Source organism: Megalobrama amblycephala, linkage group LG3 (assembly GCF_018812025.1).
Source record: "Megalobrama amblycephala isolate DHTTF-2021 linkage group LG3, ASM1881202v1, whole genome shotgun sequence".
NCBI classification, from domain to species: domain Eukaryota; kingdom Metazoa; phylum Chordata; class Actinopteri; order Cypriniformes; family Xenocyprididae; genus Megalobrama; species Megalobrama amblycephala.
In genome coordinates, this window is record NC_063046.1 from 27,596,638 (window position 1) to 27,617,829 (window position 21,192).

The following is a 21,192-nucleotide window of genomic DNA, read 5'->3' on the forward strand; positions in this document are numbered from 1 at the left end:
GGATTGGTTTGCACAGCCTCGGGGGACACACACTGGCAGATCAGCAGCAATTAGTTCAGTGTTACACCGTTACTGGCGTGCAATAAAAACACAATCTTTCATCTTTTCACCAACCAGGGGCCGAGAAGTCAATCACTTTGATCAAAACGTGATTATTATTATGATGATTGTACCACGCCCTGTCTGGTAGAGGTTCAGGTTCATAAATCTATTAAAAGAGAGAAAAAAAAAACACAGCAGGTGTGTTCCTGAACGTGTACTTGTCCATACCAGTGATTTTTAGGGAAAATCTGTACCCTCCAACCAAAACTATGAGAACAAAGAAATAGGAAATGTCACTATTAGCTGATCAGGACTGGATTGTTCTGCCAAACATGGCTCACAGTTGCCCTAAAGGGCTAACATGAGGTGAGCAAAAAAAGTGAGAGAAAGAACAACAGTAAGACATCTGGGAGTCTTTTTTTTTTTGTCAAACGAGTTTTATGGAATAATGATTCCAATAATTTGTTGAAATCAGCATTAGTCAATCATTTTCGAAATGTTGCTGTCCTTATTTCAAGAAGATCAGGAAACACTTGAATAAATTCTTGCTTATAGCCCTTCAATTAAGGTGATAAAGGTGCTGCTCAGCAGCAACTCAGTAGAGGGATGCTGGCAGAAGGAAAAGAGATGATGTCATTGTTTTCTAAAGAAACTTTAGCCAGTTCTGCATTACGTCAGTGGTAATTATGCAAAGCAGAGAGCCATCCGGTACCGAGGAGAGTTTTTGCAAGGTCACCCTGCCACTGCGCATCTGGGCAACAGAGAAAAGCGTAGCAAGAGCCAAGACAGAGGACAAACAAATGTCTGCAACCAGGCTAATATGAAAGCATAGCATACACTCAGACAAATGCACCTAAACACACAGCCACAAGATTCCCTCGCAGTTCATAAACACAAGTGCACTAATGCATGCATAGAATGATAGACTCAACTACATTAAATCATTCAAAATAATATTTCAAAATACATCACATAGACACCAATGAGTCGATTTCAGGACAGTAAAGTTTATATCAGATGTAGATGACTGGATCAATGGAATAACTAACACGCTTACCAATTAGCCCATATCAAAGGTCTGTAAGAGAGCGTGTGCAGGGATGTAGTATCTAAATGAAGTTAGTCAGTTGGATAATTGTTATTAGATAGAGCACAGATAAGAGAGTAAAGCAAAGTAGACAGTTTCCTCTTGAACTCTCTTCCCCTCAACCTCACCTCAGGTTTTTATTTACGGTGCAAAAGAAGAAAAGAACGAAAATTCCTTAAATTCCTGATAAGGTAAATTCACTCTTCTTAACGCCTGAGCGAGATCTTCCTATAACGCAGAGTTCTTAAGCTTTGCCAAAATTGCATTCCGCATCCCTAGTGGCCTTTTGTCACACGATCCCAGTGACTGCCACTGCGGTTCACATCAAACAACAATCACAAAAAAGCAAAAATCGTTAAGACAGATTACAATTACTTTATCAGGTGTTCAAAGCAAATCTGCCTTTGGTGCTAACACTACAGAACCAAACAACCAAATGAGAGGCTATTGAAATTCATCCATGGGATTTGGCCAACTGGGTACTATCAGTTAAGATGATCTAGCTTACCTCCGTGAATTCAATAGAAAAAGCACATGTTCTATGATGACTGGCATCTGTACACTCTGTTGCGTGCTTGAGTTGAAGCTAAAGTCTAGTTTGGCCTAAACACTTCTGCCTAAAGCCTAAACATTTCCTGCATTGTGTGGATGTTTGTGTAGGGAAATAAATCCAGCTAAAAGAAAACAAATGTGTAAAAAAATATATATAAATGATATTTTTATGATGTTTCACCAGTTAGCTAATTGATTTAATCAAGATCACTGCAGTCCCTGGTTTGACTCAGATTAATGTGGCAGCTCCACCAAGTCCTGTTTACAAGTGGTTCTATTCAAAAAACATATAGCAGTACAAACAGTACTGCATCATAGTGCAACTATACTATTTGCCTTGGCTGAAAAATTCTTAATTGTACTCTAATTACTAACAGTTTATATATGTACACAAAATGGAAAAATTGCTTTGAGTGGGTAATGGTCACTCCCTCTGAATCTGGGTACATTACCGATTTACGAGAGGGTGAAAGGGAGGAAGTTGAAGGAAGTAAGAAGGTGAGTTAAAGCTGCAGTCTGCGATTTTTCCTCTTTGTCGCCATCTCTTGTTTGAAACCTGCAATTGCAGTCATGTGCGGAACAGTTATCTGTACGTGTGTTGTGCCTCGGCACAGCTCGTCAGCGCGGATGAATCTAATGCTTGCTGTCAGTCACCGCACCGGTGTGGATACTGTACTTCAGAATCACAGATTCTACGTCTTGAAAGTATGACTAATAAGAATTTTCACTGGAAAATATCATCTGAACAAGTAAGTAACATTTCTGCCACTTTTGTTCTGACCAACTGAGGAAAAAGGCATTAGGCCTACAATAAATCCCGCTGCTAATGATGATTAAATCTAACAATCGCTTAGCTCGGATCAAGCCAAACCGTGCAAATTATTATTACTGTTATACTTTATTCTCGAATCGTTAATGTTAACAACATCAGCATTGCGTGACTGTGTATTTAGTGTATATTAGTATTACCTGTAGATTTCAATTTCTGTAGCCACTCCACAGTCCAAAGTCTTGCTTTTTGACAACGGGTGAATCTCCAGTTGTCACTGATGATTGTCATTTGGATCTTTCTGGATTACAATCCGCCATCAAAATGATAAGTTTAATTATTTCAGCTGTTGTGAGAAAAGGCTATAAATGTGCCACTACCAGCTGCATCCTCCCGTGATAAAACCGACTAGCCTGGATGGGACTCCTTCCTTTCTGTTTACGGACGTGACGTAATGACGCACAGAGGAACTGCTGCAAGCTCAAATTTCCCGCGGAAATCCACCATGTCGCTCTTATTATAAAACGTTATTACAAGCTTACCATTGTGAATCGAGACAAGATAATGAGATAGTTTTGAACACTGGCTGGTTATGTAATTGCTCAAAAAATTTATTTTTGATTATTTTTAACCAAAAAAAGTTACGGACTGCAGCTTTAAACAAGGACATAATTCTATTAGAACAGAAGCAGGTCAATGAAGGGAGATAGCTTTATTTTTTTATTTAATTTAATCATCTTTTCTTTTGAACTAAAATTGTAGAGCAATGTTTATGGATTAATGTGTCAGATCTGTCATCTGGGTGGCATGGTGATGTGGACAGTAGCTGGTTGACCAGGCTGACCCATCAAACATGACCATCATGTTTTTAGCAATGCATTTATCCCCAGGTTGCTCCAGAGAAACTACCGCTGTAATAAGTGTAAGTCACTTTTTATAAAACTGCCTATTTATGACTAGTAGTAATTATAGTTGTTATAAGGCTTTTGAACAACAGCATTTATTACGGTGGTGAATTAATGCATTGCCAAAAAAGTAAAATAGCACTCAATTAATGTTCTGCTTTTCTTGCAACTTCACCAAAACATCTGCAATTTTGCAGCAGAATTAATGGTAGAAGTTACAGATGCAAATGATCCTCTGTCTTTCAGTTCATACAGAAAAACCTCAAACAGTCACTAAACATTGATTAGACAAAATATATACACTACCAGTCAAAAGTTTGGAAACATTACCATTTTCAATGTTTTTGAATGAAATCTCTTATGCTCATTAAGGCTGCATTTATTTCATAATAAATACAGAAAAAAATTATATTGTGAAATATTATCACAATTTAAAATATTTTTATATATTTTAAAATATAATTTATTCCTGTGATCAAAGCTGAATTTTCAGCATCATTACTCCAGTCTTCAGTGTCACATGATCCTTCAGCAATCATTCTAATACGCTGATTTGATACTCAGTTATTATTTTTTTGGAACTTGTGATACTTTTTTCAGGATTCATTGATGAATAAAAGGTTAAAAAGATCAGCATTTATTCAAAATATAAATCTTTTCTAACAATATAAATCTTTACTATCACTTTTTTATCAATTTAACACATGTGCACTGAATAAAAGTATGAATTTGTTTTATTTTTTTTTTTTTTAAAGAAAGAAAAAAAATTACTGACCCCAAACTTTTGAACAGTAGTCTATATTATTACAAAAGATTTCCATTTTAAATAAATGCTGATATTTTTTTAACTATTTATTCATCAGAGAATCCTGAAAAAGTATCACAGGTTATAAAATAATATTAAGCATTAATATTAAGTTTCCAACATTGATAATAAATCAGCATATTACAATGATTTCTGAAGGATCATGTGACACTGAAGACTGGAGTAATGATGCTGACAATTCAGCTTTGCAGAAATAAATTATATTTTAAAGTATATTAAAATAGAAAACCATAATTTTATATTGTAATAATACTTTTTTTTCTGTATTTACTATGAAATAAATGCAGCCTTAATGAGCATAAAGACATTAATGAGCTAAAGAGACTTCATTCAAAAACATTAAAAATAGTAATGTTTCCAAACTTTTGACTGGTAGTGTATACATAATGCATTTGCCCATCATACAAAAAACAGACATGCTCACCATTGAGTCTACGCTCCAGGGCCTCTTCCTGCAGCTGTATACAATAAATCTGCTCATCCAGATCCTCTAAAATCTACATAGAGAAAGAGAGTGAGAGGGTGTGAGGGAGAATGATAGGGTGGATCTTTAAATACACACATATACGATGTAACTGTACTTACTGTCGGTTTGACTAGTAACTGGCCCATCACTGTGAACATGCGTGACATTCCCACTGGAGTACACACTGGTGAGATGAGACAAGAAGCTCATTTAAACCACACATACAGGCTTATTTATGCTTTTCTAAGGCAAGATTGTGAATGCAACATTTAACTAGAGTTCAAGTTTAACATTAACATTGCGTAAAATCAGGTTAAAAGTGACATTTTGCGTGACAGCAGCGGTGGGTGATATAACTAAAAAGATAATTTCTTAATCATTTTCAGCCTCGTATTCCATTTTGACATTTTAATATGTACCTATTAGCTCTGAGAAAAACAACAACAACATAATTTTAAACCATTTCAATGAGAGGAACCATTTTAACCAAACAGTCACTTCAGCCAAGAAGATTCAACATGATCAAAAGTATTAAAATCCAATTATGTTCCACACTCTTTTTCGCTAAATGAAGAAACAGAATAAATCATTTCATTTTATGCACCAATTTAACAATATATAGGATTTAAACATTTACCTACATATTTACTAAAACATTTTAAATGCCACATGGATGCCTTAAAATCACCTTATTCATAGTGTTGCTTAAATTTTATATTGCCAGCAAAATTATCATGAATATATCATAAATATTCAAAATATCACCCTGCCCTAATGAACTCTATGCACATCACCTGCCCGCATATTTAAAATCTCCTCCGGTATAGAGGGTATGCATCGACATCACTTTCCCGCCAAAAGCGCGCTCCCTCAGCTGGACTGAGTGGCAAAAGAACCTGCAGCATGACTGGATTTAACAGGGGAAACTGCGAAAACGCGAGTAAAACTAACGAATTACACTAAAGGTTGGAATTGAATGTGTTCCTTACAACTTGTCAAATAAACCTAATCCATGGATATTGACATGCAGCAAGGAATCATGTTTCCTAACATTTATATGTGCCTGATTTCGACGCTGGGGAAACACATCTGCCTGTGAATATTTTATATAACTACAATATGGGTAGGTGTAAATCCGCCTAATCACTTATATCAATGTTATATCGTCATATTGTCCAGCCCTAAAACATATGTAGTTTTATAGTATAGTTTTTGTCAGTGTTGTTTATTGAAAAACACCCAATTATGCAGAATATAACATGGAAAATATTTAATTGATGATTTGTCAACATAATATATAACAATACAATATATACGGTATGATTTTACCTCAAAATCCAACAATTTGACACAAAATGATACAAAATGATAACTGCAAATCCATGTTTCTCTGCCTGGAGTCCAGCTGTTTCTGTGAATTGCAGTGATACATTTGCTTCTTTTTTCTGTAGCTTTCTGCAGTCTTTAAATATATACCTCAGGTTTTGTGTCAAAGCTATTTGTACAGTCAGTCGCAAAGCTCTTTCCCGTTTTGGATGTGTTTTGTGTGTTTTTCGCGACATTCATGCTGAAAGCCAATGCTGCCGCTCAGTCTTTCGCCACTCAGTGGGCGTGACCGCAGTCGTAACGGTCGACGGTGACGTCACGTGCATACCCTCTATAGTATTCACCCATAGCAAACTATAGCATAGTCTTTCTGTCATAATACTAATAACAATTGGTCACAGCTAATTATATTATATCATATTAAAAACTGTAGTAAACATAACATTTTGGTATATCTACATAAGTTTTAGTAATGAGTTCCAGAAACTTTAAACACCTTTTAACATGGTTTTGTCATGTTGTGGGACACTTTGAGATTTAATTTTTATGCTTAATTTTCTTAAAATAAATGAAAATAAAAGCAGACGCTCAACCAACTGTAGAGGAGGTTAAACTCAAAACATTCAAATTTAAAACTTTAGAAGAAAAGTGCAACAGTTACTCTACAAACACTGACTTGTCACTGTTCAGACATTTTTTAACGTTCTTCACAATTTCTACACACTGCTCTGCACCGGAAGCTACTGAGGCCAAATGTGGAAGCGATTGTGCAGAGAGTCCACTGACAGCATTGTTTCCTGTGAACTTACTAAGCAGCAATAGGCCACCCATCAGAGAGATGCAGGAGTACAGGTACGGCAGATAAAACTCCCATAAATCTAGAACAAGAGAACAAGACATGCACAGTAAACCTCAGATCAATACATATCTGATAACATCACATGCATGCATACATACATACATAGCAGCAGGAGGAGGGTTAAAAGAGATACCATAGAGCGATTCCATGCTGGCTGCATCATTGTCGATGAGAGCGGATGCCACCCATACAATGCCCAGGATGAGGAGACCCAGCAGAAAGAGCATAACAAATGTCTCCAGCACTCGAGCCTTTATGCCCTGAAACCAACAAAAATCCTCTTTAATGTTTTCAAGTTTACTTATGGCTGTAGCCAAGAGTGGTTTAGAAACACACACACGCACACACACACACACACACACACACACACAGAGATCAGCAGGTGTAAATGAGGCTCTAATTGGAAATTTAGCTGTGGAAGCCCCAGGACGTCCCTATAACACTGACTCAATGTCAAGCCCCCTCTCCAACACAAACGCACACACAACAATAGGTCACCAGACGCACAAAGAAACTAATGACCTTCCTCCCTCTAATTCACTGACACACACACTTATATGAACCGTTATTACCATGTCCGGTCAGAGTTTGCAGCTAAAATGAAAAAGGTGGCTACTACTGTCGGAGATTAACTCCAGAAGCTCATCTGGAAACTATTAGAAGTTTTTTTCTGGGTCAGTAAGTACCTGATGTGTGGCACTTAACTCCACTCCTGCTTTGCTTCGTTTCCTCAGAACCTAGATATTGATGTTGTTGGTGCAAGTGTTTGTAAACTGCAAGACTGTGATGAGTCTGATCTTTCACTGTGCAGAAAACACACACATAAGCTACAGTGCAAAAGTTTGGGGTCAGTAAGATTTTTTTAAACAAATTGTTAACACATTACAATAAGGTTGTATTTGTTAACATTTGTTAACATTAACAAACTGACCTGCAAGTAGGGCTGCTCGTTTAATCGTATTTTAATTGTGATAATTTCTGCTGCTCTCAATTAATTAAAAATATTCGTCACAATATTTGCCACACTGATTATTTGTACTTATAACATTTTTTTTTAATTTAGACATTTCCGTTATCTTGTATTGGTGACAAGCCTCCACTCTCTTTCCTGCTTGAGGTTGCCAGATGTCAAGAGATTTATTCTCCAAAATGAGGCTTTTCTGCCCAGTATTTTACTTTATTTTCTCAATCTGGCAACCAAGCGCACATGCTCTCTCAGCGCTGCAAAAAAGCACTGATGATCTGACAACACCGACAATCAAGTATGTTGGAGTTTAACGATGTTCGTTGTGAAATTTCGTTCAAAAGTAAATGTCATACAGCGTGTGTCTACTTTAGTATGCTACTAAATCTGTGAACGAAAACCTTCTCTGTGATGAAGTGTAATAAATTCAAACATGATTCTTGACCATGCTGTTCGCGATCACGGTTGGTGAATAAATGCGGTCCGCTCTAATGCAACCTGTTCTACAATACAAAGTAAAAATGTAACATAATTTTGAATTATTGGAAAAAATATTAGGAATTTCACTTTTTCACATTTACAAGTTTTCATAATGAACTGGAAACTACAAATTTTTTGTTTTTACATTTTCCCAAATGAGAATAATCGTGATTGTAATTTTTGAGTAAAATAATCGTGATTATCATTTAATCATTATTGTGCAGCCCTACCTGCAAGCATGTGCAATATTAATAAGCAGTAATTTTATCCAGCAATTACACATCTGACTGAACCCATTAAGATTATTTCCCTTAAACCCACTTGGCCCTTCCATACAGCCTGTCCCAGTCTCTGTCCTTAAGGCACTTTGTGTATGTGCAGTAGTTAACAGCATTTCTTGATATTAAGAGAATCTAGAGCACCTCCAAGTGACTTCCTGATGAACAACATCTGCCTCATATCAGACTCCCCTCAACCTTTTGTATTTGAACTGTGAATGAATGCATTTTTTAAAAAAAATCAGTGTCAATAAATAACCCTGAAGAAAAAAAAAATTAAGGTGACAAATATGCATTTGGTGATGTCACATGGCTATTTTGCTAATGTAACTAGTGAAGCCCTCTGAATGCATTTAGAAGCAAGAAAACAAATATAGGCAAGAAAAGAGTTTTAAAAGTGAAGTGCTACCATTCTGGTCTCTAAGAAGAAGAGAGAGAGAGAGAGACGTGGCAGAGAAGTCAGAGAAGGGTTGAGCTCTTCTACTCTTGCCCATCTAAATGTGAGCACTGCTTAATATAGAAACTCTAAAATATTCAGCATCTAGTCCTTTCACACACACACACGCACACAATCTCACTCTTTCACATACACACACACACTGCAGTATACTCTATTCGGACTTCTGCTAATACCAGGTTGACTTCTAAGAAATGTGTGTGTGTGTGTGTAAAACAAGGGGAGAGATATAAATAGATGGAAAAGTGAATGTTTGCATTTATGCATGTTTTGTTAGTCACTTAAAAAGGGCTCTCCCTGACCTTAGACACCCTCAGTCAGCGTCAGGGTCATAAACTGCTCTCTCTCTCTCTCATTCTCAAAAGGACTGTCTGTAACGAGCATAAATGGAATATAATAAAGATGCTTCTCAAAGTTAAATGCATGTCAAGCTCAAGATGGAAGACAGAGAGAGATTTTCACAAAGAAGAAAAAAAAATAATAATAATAATCTCTACGAAGTTAGACAAAATTCTTAAAACAGGTCTCTCTGACCTTGCAAAACAGACAGAATAACAGACACGCTCACAAACATGCAGTGTTTTCCCTGTCCACTGCGATTTCCCTTCCATGAACTACAAACTCTCATCAATAAAGGCTTAGCATGAACAGTAGTCATTACCTTCTCTTTAAGCCTGCTACACCGAGAGCAGTGTCAGAGACACAAAACAGAGAGCAGAACAAGCAGGGGACATGAATCACTGTATATCAACACACACACACACACAGGCCATTGATGTGCCATTCTGACTAATACGTTAGAAGCCCGTCAAAACGACGAGAAACCAGGATATATGACTTGATGAAGGCACTTCAGTACTTTTGAAGTTTGTGGGTGTGTTTCATTTTCTTTTTATCCCACTTCCTACAGTGTCACCATCTTTTTCTTGTTAGCATGAGCCGTCTAACAAATAAGACCTTTAAGAACGGCTTCTAAACTAATCTGGGGTTTGTCAAGAACACAAACAGCAGGATGTTAAAAGCCATGAAAATGATTCCGAAATAAATAGAAAAGGGAAGCAGGCAATAATTTTTCAGTGTGTCGTTAAATGTACCAAAACAAAATACACGTTGAGGCATCCGGTGCAATAGAGCCAAACTATAGCGCAAACAAGGCTGATGGTAGTGAACAGCCAACACACATTTATTTGCATTCAAGTAAACCTCACAAGAAACATCTCAATACATACAAACATTCACGCTTTCTAAGGCTTGAATATAGAGGCTATTATCCAATCCAGTGTTGCGCCTTTTCCCGTCAAAATAGAGAAACTCATATGTTGTCATAGAAACGGGTATAGAATGGGGCGCAGGCAGAGTAAATACACAGTGTCACGGCCTTAGCAAGCAAAGCCTGGGAGCGAGAATCACATCTCAAAAATAAATATCAGTCCTATTGTGGATAGACTACAAAGGAAGAGACTGTCACACACACACACACAGAGAGAGAGAGAGAGAGAGCGAGAGAGAAAAAAATGTGATCGTTATGTTAATGATTCATGTGATTTCCAAGGAGTCAGTTTAGTGATGTCCTTTGGCACAGTGATAATGACCAATAGATTTTACTAGTCCTATCCCCAAGTGCACCATAGAGAGTTAGGAGGCCATATACCTCTTCATAGTTTTTTTTTTTTTTTTTATGTGATACTAAGGCATCAGGTTCATGCTTACTGAAATCATTATCCTGCCATCTGTTGGGCAAAATCAGAACTGCACTAATAAAAGCTTTTTGACAAATAATTGGAATAATTAAGATTTTTTGAAAGAAATCTCTTATGCTCATCAAAGCTGCAATAATTTGATCAAAAATTCAGTAAATGGTTTTATTGTGAAACATTTTTAAAATTAAAAAAATTCCATCTGATAATAATTGAGCACCAAATCAGCATATTCGATTTTTCCGAAAGATCATGTGACACTGAAGACTGGAGTAATGGCAGCTAAAAAATTCAGCTTTTCTATCATAGAAATAGGTGGGTATAGAAAGAAAAGCAGTCCAGTCACACACACTTTTCTTCCCCACAGATATTGTTGGTTTTGTTTATTACATTTGATGAAGTACTAATACAAACACTGGCCCATAAAACGCACCAGCTAGAGCTCACACAAGCTTTTAACAAACTACCCAGTTTCATTTCCTCCAGTTACTGAATGTAATTTGCCATATATATGTCCCTGTTTAACCATCTAACATGGAGACTGGCACAAGCAGGCCATTTGACTTTATACTTAAAAAGAAAACATGAAATCTCGCTTTTATGGGCTTCTGAGGTTGACGACTTAACCCTTCCTTGTATCAGCAGGGGGCTTTCATACAAGCGGCAGTTTCTGATCATTTCCTCTCTTTTGCTACGCGCGCACACACACACGCGCGCTCCGCTGGTCATTCTGAGACGTGTAGGCCAACATAAAGCAGTGCTTCCCTTTCTCCTGTGTTTCTGGTTGATCAATGGCCAGAAACAGTCGTGGTGCAAACGAGACAAAATGAAGCAGTACACCTTGCTCCCATACAAATGAGTGCAGCCCTCATAAACTACAGTAGCAACTAATCTTTATGTAGCTTTGCCAGAAGGGACATAAACCAGGAGCGACTTCAAACTGTCATGAGAGCAAGACGGAGGGCAACATGATGCATTCCCTCCCACCCTTTCATTTTTATCTGCACGCTCTATTGTGGCGGTGTGTGATTGCTGGTTTACGGTCTCTATGAGCACCGGTGACAGCCCTTCTTTGAGTGACTAATGACATAAGGTTGAATGAGCTGGAGAATTAAGACCGCTCTGCTTTTGAACTTTTATCTTTTTTAGGGTGGGGAAGTGGCTGAAATGAAAAGGGGTCACACATAAAACCATGTGCGTGTTTGGGTACACGAGGGTGAGTAAGTGCACAAACCTGGGTGTGCTGGGAGTATTGGTTTATACAAATGTGTAAAAATGTCTTTAGTATCTTATGTGTCCTTGGCTTTTGTATATAAACACAAAGCCTCAAGCTTGCGGAACGCACACAAACACACATGAAATGGGTGGGTATACCTTTTTCGAACCAGCAAAGCCCTCGGACTCCAGGAAGAAATAGGCAAAAGGCATCAGCACAAAGAGACAGAGATTTGAGAAGAGGGACACCAGGTTCCACAGGCCTGAAAAAGAGTAATCAGTTCATTAAATTTTACATTCAGCTAACTAACCTGATCAGTATCATTTTTTGATATAATAACATCATTTGGAAAACATCTCCCCCCATCCCTTGTTCAGTAAATATTGCCTAATTTTATTGTGCTTTTAGTTAGTTTGATTTAACACTTTTTGCCATCCCACAGATTTTCCCTCCAAAATCAATGAAGAAAATTACAAAATTGTAATTTTTCAAAAACCCCAAATGTTCTTGTGTAAAAACAACCCAAAAACTGCACAGAGAAACCATCTGCACAAATAACAGCCATATGACACCACCTTGTGGCCATGGCTGAAACTTAGGAGAAAAATGCTTCAGCTCTAATGAAATGATTATAAACTATGAACACATAGAACAATGTTTTTTCAACAACAAAATGATATACTTTATGCATTTTTCAGTGCACATGTCATTTTACTGAGCTCTTTCTATGTAACACACATTAAAGTTCACACAGATTAAAAGTAACCAAAGGTAAAGACAAATAAAATGGGCTACATTTTAGGGAGAATAAAGTAGAAGAGGAACAAGTAGCCTTTAATTTCCACAACATTCTGTGAATGTCACCTAACGCATGACAGACGAATAAGGTACAACCTTATGTAGGCATACCTGTAAAGAGAAAAAAGCTGTGATACTGACCATGAATGAGTGATCCATTCAGCCATTGTATGTAGTAGTTTTTTGGAAGGGACAACAGGATCTCATTACTGATTATAGAAAACGGCAAGAGGAGGACAGCCCCTCCAGACACCGCCAATGTGAATGTACACAAGTACATACTGAGAAAAAGAAAAGGAAGGAAATAAACAGAAATAAAAAGACATTTAAAAAAAAAAAAGGGGAAACAAAGTAAAAAGTTAGTAAAAAGCATGCAAATTTTTTATGCATTATTATGTTAATTAAATTGACAATTTTCATTCGTTTTATCTTCATATTTAAGATCATGGCATAATAATATAGTGTCACATGATGAAAAGTGTCTACACCTCAAGGTACAGTGGGTAATCTAATAAGAAAAGGTTAAACTAAGGTTTCATTGATATTAACCCTCTACTGCACACATGTTGATGGCATCATTTTTTGGTTCATTTGGGAACATTTTATTGATGAATTTTTTATTTTTTTTTTTATCAATAATGTTTGTATGAATGTTTGTATGTATTGAGATGCAGGAACCCTGCATCTTCCTTTCTTATAACACATGCCTTGCTCAGTGTTCAACGCTCAACGCCAATGTGAGGTATCGTCCAAAACATCCTCGAAAAGTACCTCTAGAAAAACTGAATTTATGAACATGCAAAGTTTTTATTAACCAATGTTTCGGCACAAAGCCTTTGTCAAAGTATGAATTTGTGCCAAAACATTGGTTAATAAAAACTTTTTGCAAGTGAGTGTGCGGTCAAATCTCATGTACATTTAGATTTATCTCTCTTGACCTGCACCTTGGACGGAGTGCGTTTGTTCATGTCCTTTTTGATTTAAAGGCTTCTCTACACCTTCATACACACACATATTTTTTATGTACAGTTCATGTCATTTTAAATAAGATTACTAAAGCAAATAATCTTGCCTTCTTCTCACACCATGTGCTCCTGTGACCATGTGTCAGAACAGGATGTCCCACCTTTAAATAGTGCTTGATAGTGACTCCCACACCTTACTGGACAGTTCTTTGGTACTTTCTCGACCTTTCTAATTGGTTGTAATCATTTAAAGAAAAGGGCTTAAGAAAACTTTTTGCTGCCTGAGGGTAACGCTGTGCTGTAGAGAGTAAATATAACTGGATCCTTTTGGTGCACCATAAAAAAAATGGCACTTATTATTATTATACTCACGATATTCGGTTGACAATGGCATCCTCATCTTCCTGGTCATCTGAGAGGCATAAGAGAACAACATAAAATCAACAAATAAACCAGACACAGATGCAAAGTGATTAGTTTTGCCATTTTTATTTTTGATAAAAGTTATGTTCCTCTAGTGCTTTAGTACTGTGATGCTCTGACAATCTTGATGAACCAGCTGTTTTTTAATCTAGTGTGAAATTCTTTACTGTGAACTTGCAACACAAATTGCTCTAGCTACAGAGGACACAGAGATGTGACAGATGGTTTAATAAGTCTAAAGCATGATCTCTCTTCATCAACTGAAAGCTACATGAAAACATACATGAATGGTTAATCATAAATCACAAACATGTGAATAAACCTTTACAATGGATCGGCCAGATGGAGGCTGTCAAGAATCAAAGCAAGTTAGAGAGTGAGGGGAGAGGATGGGATTGAAAATTGGCATACACAAAAAAAAAAAAAAAAAAAAATTGGGTGAGAGAGATGGACAAAAGATTGAAAGCATAGAACAGCATCACTGAATATTCAGACTCCTTGAAAAGCCTTCCCATGAGGCCGGGCCATTTAGCTTTACAGTCATGCTTCACAACAGCATCTCAGCTCATCTATTCTTTTTATCAAGACACGAGGCTTAAGAACAGCCTAGTTTTTCCTGTGATCGACGCTCTCCACAGGGGTTAGCTGACATTACTTATGCTACTTTTAAATGAGAGGATGTGACCTGCTCAAGATCTAAAATTGTCCTCATAACTGTTTCTGTCAGAAAGTTTGGAGGTGACAGCTCCTTGTGTTATGGAGTTGGATGGAGGGAATGTGCATACCTTAAAACATTACTATAAGGTGTCGCATTATGGAGTTATAAAAGGTGTAAACCTCTTAAAAGTGTGCAAACAAGCAATCAAACTGTTCATTTGTCATCTAGGAATTTGATCTAAACCTGAAGAACTCACAGGACATTATCAATATGCGAGAGTCAAAATTATGCCTGGAAAAAATGATCTATAACATCATATAGAATATCTAAAAAATGAAAAGCTGTATTTATTAATAGTTCTCCTGATACACTCTAAAATTGTAAATATTATAAATACAATTGCATGTGTATGGTGCAACAGTTCGATCAGTAACCACAACTGGATTAGTCTAGTCACACTTACCGCTTTTCCTCTTGTAGAGTGAGATGATGCAGTATGACACAATGTACAGTACTGCAAACAGGAGGAAGCAGACCTAGAAAAAATGAAGGAGATGAATGAGTTTCCAAACACTTATGTTCTGCATATGTTACACTGTAAACTTTTCATTAAAGGCCTGTTTAACTGACAGAGCAACTTCTGTCAACTGAAATGTAGTGGTCTAGAACAGTGGTTCCCAAACTGGGTATATGCGTACCCCTGGGGGTCTGGGTACGTGAACAAAATGCTGAGTTTTCCCATTTAATTTCATTCTACCCCACCATATAATGTAATGTTTAACGTAAAAACAGGAAAATTGTAGTGCCATAAAAGTACAAATACATAACATCCAATCAAATTACCTCATCTTTTGCGGTCAAAACTGACTTCATATGATAGGTTGCTTGCAGATTATGCTGCCTTAGCAAACAGCACTACATTACTGCCGTTCTCAACAATGTACCTTTATAAAAGTGGGGATTTAGAACTTAATAGAATAAACAACAAATATAGACACAGACTGTGCATAGAGACCGATTTAAGAAGACAAACTCTCTTCGATACAAAAACAAAACCTGCGTGATTTTTAATGTTGATAATATATTATACGAGCAAGAATGACATTTTTCCCAAATTCCCATTTATCCATGATTGCAAATGTGACATTTTATACAACAGTTCAACAAACAAAAGGGTAATATTAAGTGATGTACATTTTAAACACCATTTATAAAACGGTTTGTTCCTGTCCTTGATTCTGATTAGTCAATAGCTGTGTTTTATTTACAATAAAACGCAGCTTTAACTGCTTCACCCAACGGTTCTGTGTATCACTACACAACACCCTTAACAACCACTCTTAGGCTTAGCAACATAAACTGCTTGTTCTCAATTGATATTGTTTATTGAAGCCTACTGTATTATGTAGAAGAGTTTTGTGAGAAAGAGATTGAGTGATCGAGTTTATTACTTACATTCAGATTTAGCATTTTCCTTCAGGTCAGTCCTATATTCATAATAAAAAAATCAGTTTAAATGTCCGATGTATCATCTTGTCCTTTCAAAATTTAAAGGGTCCGAGCTGCTGATTCGACACAAAAGATTCATAACGCTCTGAAGCTTCATGAAGCAGTGTTTTGAAATCGACCATCACTATATAAGTTGTTATTTTGGGGTTTTTTGGCGCACCAAAAATATTTTCGTCGTTTTATAATATTTATATTGAACCATTGTACTCACATGAACTGATTTAAATATGGTTTTAGTACATTCATGGGTCTTGAGAGAGGAAATGTCATTGCTGGCTATGCAGGCCTCACTGAGCCATCGGATTTCAACAAAAATATCTTAATTTGTGTTCCGAAGAATAACGAAGGTCTTACGGGTGTGGAACGACATGAGGGTGAGTAATAAATGACATTATTTTCTTTTTTAGGTGAACTAACCCTTTAAAGGGTTTTCACGTGACTGACAGCACTAGTCAAAGCATTTGTCATTTGCGTCTTGTTCCGTTTTCAATATAAAAGTCTTTGCTACTGACTGACAAACTTATAAGTCTTTGTCGCCATCTAATGGCATGAAAATTTAACTTCTGTTGCTGTTCAGGGTCAAGAACTATCAAGGAAGGCTTTTAGAAAGTTTACTTCATGAAATTTGCATTGATTTCTAGCTTTAATATTTGCATTGTGTGGTGACCATTTTATAAAAGCATAGTCAGTATTGTACATAGTCAGTATTGATTGCTTTATTTTTAAACAAAATATCAGTTCCAATGATGTTGTGCATCTCCAAGCAACACACGGCGGTGTTTTGTTAGTGAACGAATCTGCGGCTTTGAACGAATTGGGAGTCGATTCAATTACCCATTCATAAATGCAGTCAGCCATTTGCTTCATTGCTGAATGATTTCATGACTGACTCTTTAAGACAGTGAATTTCTGGTTTTAGTTTAACATTTAAAAGTATCACTTCATTTTTACAATCATATTACTCTATTGAACGTTTTTTATTTAAAACATTATCTCATAACTTTAGCCTATTTGTGCCATCGTAATTGAATTGATGCCACCTCTAAGCAGGTTAAATCATGTGTAAATGCATCTAGATACAGCTTATAGCAATGCAGTGCAAAAGTCCCCCTGTAGTCAATAACTGTATCCCTTAAAACTCATCTTTGGTCACCAAAATGACATATTTAAAAAAAAAAATCCCTGTGAAAATAACTTCTTCATGCATTATAATAATGTAATTCTACACCCTTGCTTCATTTAATAAACACTGCTCCATGAATATTCATATTAGTCCCTGCCTCCAGTCAATCACACGATCTCGGACTACATGATCCACTTGGTCAACTTTACTGTAGTAAACGCTACATGATGGCAAGTGGAAATACTGGTTTAATTCAGTTTGTTTGAACCAGAAACTGATTCAGAAGAAGAAGTGGAAGAGTGATTTATAAAGGGTCATCTACAAGACGATGTAGTAATGCATTTAATGTATTGCTCTCTACGTCGGACACAAAATGGTAATTGATATGATCAGCCTTTTTCTTGACTGTGTTATCAAACTAATAATAACGTGTTGCTAATGTTACACAAACCAACAGTTCGCCATCTCAAAGTCAGTCAGCTGCATCCTTAGATCAACATCCTTAGAAACGCTATGAACATCTTAGAACATCAGTCAGTGGCATATAGTTACGATCAAAACATCGTAATACATGTCATAATCAATGTTCTCTCTAATTTTTTTTCTCGCTGAGCAAAACTCTTCTCTGTTGAGCGCACATTTTGGCCACCTGAGCAAAAACATACTTTATATCAGACCAGTACAACGAATGTAAACTCACACAAAAAAAATGGTTTTATCATACAACTGTAACATTTAACTTTAATGTATTTGACCCTTGATGTAACTTAGTGATTTATTAAATAATATGTTTGAAAACAAGCAGTTCAGTCACTAAATTAAGCACAATTTAGGTTACTTGAGATTTTTTCACATTGCTGTATTAACTGTACCAGTCTTTACCAAGAAATTCTATTAAAAAATAATTTCTGTCCTCCTGCAGGGCAGTTCAATTCTTTATAATAATATAAAATGAGCAGTTACAATGATGGTTTGGAACAACCATAATGTGTTTTTTGTACAGTCAATTATTAGCAACAGACAGTGTTAAACCATCAAAATTACATGTTTATTGCTTATGAATTTCCCAGATTTTACATACCAGGAGGTTAAGATTTTTCGTGGCAAGGAGCCCTAAACAATCCCCTTGTGAGATCAATTTTTTATTAGGCTTACATTATAATATAATAAAATATAATATAATATTTAAATATTTACAGTATTATATCGGTTTAAATGCTTCCATTTGTTTTAATATATTATATAGTGAAAACAAACTGAAGCACTTAAACAGATCTGATAGCTAAATATTTTTAAGAAAAGTGAACGTTAACTCTTTTATAGTTATCTAAACATCCCTGAAACCCACACCACCACACACACAAATCTATTTAAACTGAGGTATATCACTGATGTATTTTGAGTTTGCACGCTACACCTGTGGGGGTTGTGTGATTGTAAATGTCTCAGAGTTTTGTTAGCATTCTGTGCCCATCATCTGTTATTTCCACCACTTTTCATTAAAAAGTTTTATTTCACACTTCTTTTCATTTCGCGTTGCCTCTCGTATTGATGTATTTAGTCCGCAAACATGACAGTATTCTTACCACGACTGATTTGGCTCAGGGCCAGCCAGCTCACACGTGCTCAATCGTTCTCTTTATATGAAACCTGTAAACCGCATTCACCGGTTCCAACTCTATAGCGACAATAACTCTATAGCGGTTGTCCAGAGCACTGCAATTATTTCTCATTTGAACTACTACATTCATTTTCATGTCTGTTCTCTGCACGGCAATTATTTTTTCTGCGCGGCCGTGGCTTCAGAAGTGCGCAGCTTAGAGGGAACATTGGTCAAAATTCACCCGCAATATTACTAAGTGTACCCGATTTTATATATCAACAGAAAAATATACAGGAATAACCTGGCTTCTCCTGAGATCCACCTAAAGCCCACCCCTCATGTTGAGGGGATTGGTTACAACATGTTTGTGATGTAGGGAAAGGGCAATTTCAAACTGCTTTTTTTAGACTTTTATTGGTAAACTTCAGTTAAAGGTGCTAAAGAGGATGTTTGGTTTTATACATTTTTGCAATATTACTTGAAACTGTATTTACTAACTGATAAAAGACTATTTATTAGGTGCACTGAAAGGAATAATATTAATATACATCATCTGTGCACGAGGTAGGGCCTTAAAAACATCAGCCAATCATTTATGCAATCATCGCGTAAACGATTGGCCCTCTGGCTTGTCAATCACTGCCATTACATTCCTTGTGAGAGACGTGCGCGGATTGGCCCTCTGGCTTGTCAATCACTGCCATGACGTTCCTTGCAAGAGACGTGCGCGGCTGCGCTCTCCAGTAACTTTCCACACTCTACAGGCGCCGCATGCAATGTTTTTGTCAGGAGTCAGGAGTAACAACTGCAGATTATGAGTTACCTGCGGTGAGTCCGACATAATGAATTGGAACACTCGTGTTCCAATACTCGTGCACGAGTTTTGGGAGGCGTTCCCTCGGAATGAGCTGTGAAGGAGGGGGGTTGTTCTTACGCATGCGCTCATTTCAAAAACTCACTAACAGTCTTTGGTTTCTCAGTCGACGAAAAGATCCTCTTAAGCACCTTTAAGGAGAAAATACTCGGCATTGGTGTTGACTGATAAATTTGCACATATTTGTCTTAAAGCATATTAAAAAGACCACATATAAACAACATTAAAAACTTGATTTTCACCACAGGGGGTCTAGCTTTTGTTGATACTGATTCCAGTTGTTTATGTTCATTATTATTGTAATGTTATGTGCTTTGAGACATGAGGTAGTTTAACACCGTCTCTCGTGACGCATTTGTTTGCTCCCTGCTGTATGCGTTCATGTGTTTTGGAAGAGGCGTGGTTTTAGAGACGCTCTGAAGGGAGGGTGGGATCTTATGCTTATGCCAAAAATGACCTACCCTACCTTTAACGCTTCAAATAAAGATTGTATCACTTACATCGTTACACTACTAGGTGGCGACAAGTGATAAGTTAAAAATATGTACTTGTCATTGAATCATTAAAGCGGAACTCAGTAAGATTTGCGAAGCTCCCCCTACAGGTTCCTTCAGTGAATCACACTGTCGTAAATACTCCAAGCGCAGCTCTGGACTACAATGACTACAACGCTCACCAGCGCAGTAGTTTTGCAAACACAGTACAAGAAATCTCGACGGAGGTGGGTAATTTTCGAAATTGTCTTATAAAGTCATAATATATACATTGTTTTTGAATAACCGTAAAACATTTTGTCACTCTCGCGTGAACGTGAACATGAGGCGAGATTGTGTCGGGTCGGCGAAGCTCAACTTGCAAGTGCTGTTTTTTGGCGTAGACGTGCCAGAGGGGGTTAGTGCTCGCCTCAAACACACCACTACAAGTCAATTAACCATCGTAAGGACTTAGAAAACTATGAAGGTAAAAAAAGTTACTTAGTTCTGCTTTAATTCAAGAAAGTCTTCAAAAAAGCTGACTCATCCAGTAATGAAACAAGCAAAGTCTTTATGATTAAGTCATTGAATAATTCATTCAAACCGATTTTTCTTCAATTCATTCACATTAATTAAATATTTTTAATAGACTGCAGCAATTAACATGTTGTCAGAACCTCTAGTAATTTTTTTTTTTTTTTGAGCTGTCTATTCAGAATCGTGGGAGAATCAAGACTATATTTTAAACAAAGCAATCATGATCTGTCCAGTATCGTGCAGCTCTAATTCCCAACATAATTCAATACTGTGCAAGTCTTGCACCAAAAATATTTCTTAGCATT

General features: G+C 36.8%; 1 protein-coding gene across 1 annotated transcript in view; it reads right to left on the reverse strand.

Annotated features, from left to right (window-relative positions):
- Window positions 1-21,192, reverse strand: part of lmbr1 (limb development membrane protein 1) — a 48,424-nt gene that overhangs the window by 25,153 nt on the left and 2,079 nt on the right. Inside the window, exons 2-9 of the mRNA XM_048184786.1 lie at window positions 15,232-15,304; window positions 14,060-14,099; window positions 12,864-13,003; window positions 12,083-12,186; window positions 6,966-7,092; window positions 6,783-6,851; window positions 4,767-4,831; window positions 4,606-4,678 (exon numbers count right to left, since the gene is read on the reverse strand). Of these exons, the coding sequence (XP_048040743.1) occupies window positions 4,606-4,678; window positions 4,767-4,831; window positions 6,783-6,851; window positions 6,966-7,092; window positions 12,083-12,186; window positions 12,864-13,003; window positions 14,060-14,099; window positions 15,232-15,304 (691 nt within the window). The remainder of the gene's footprint in view (window positions 1-4,605; window positions 4,679-4,766; window positions 4,832-6,782; window positions 6,852-6,965; window positions 7,093-12,082; window positions 12,187-12,863; window positions 13,004-14,059; window positions 14,100-15,231; window positions 15,305-21,192) is intronic.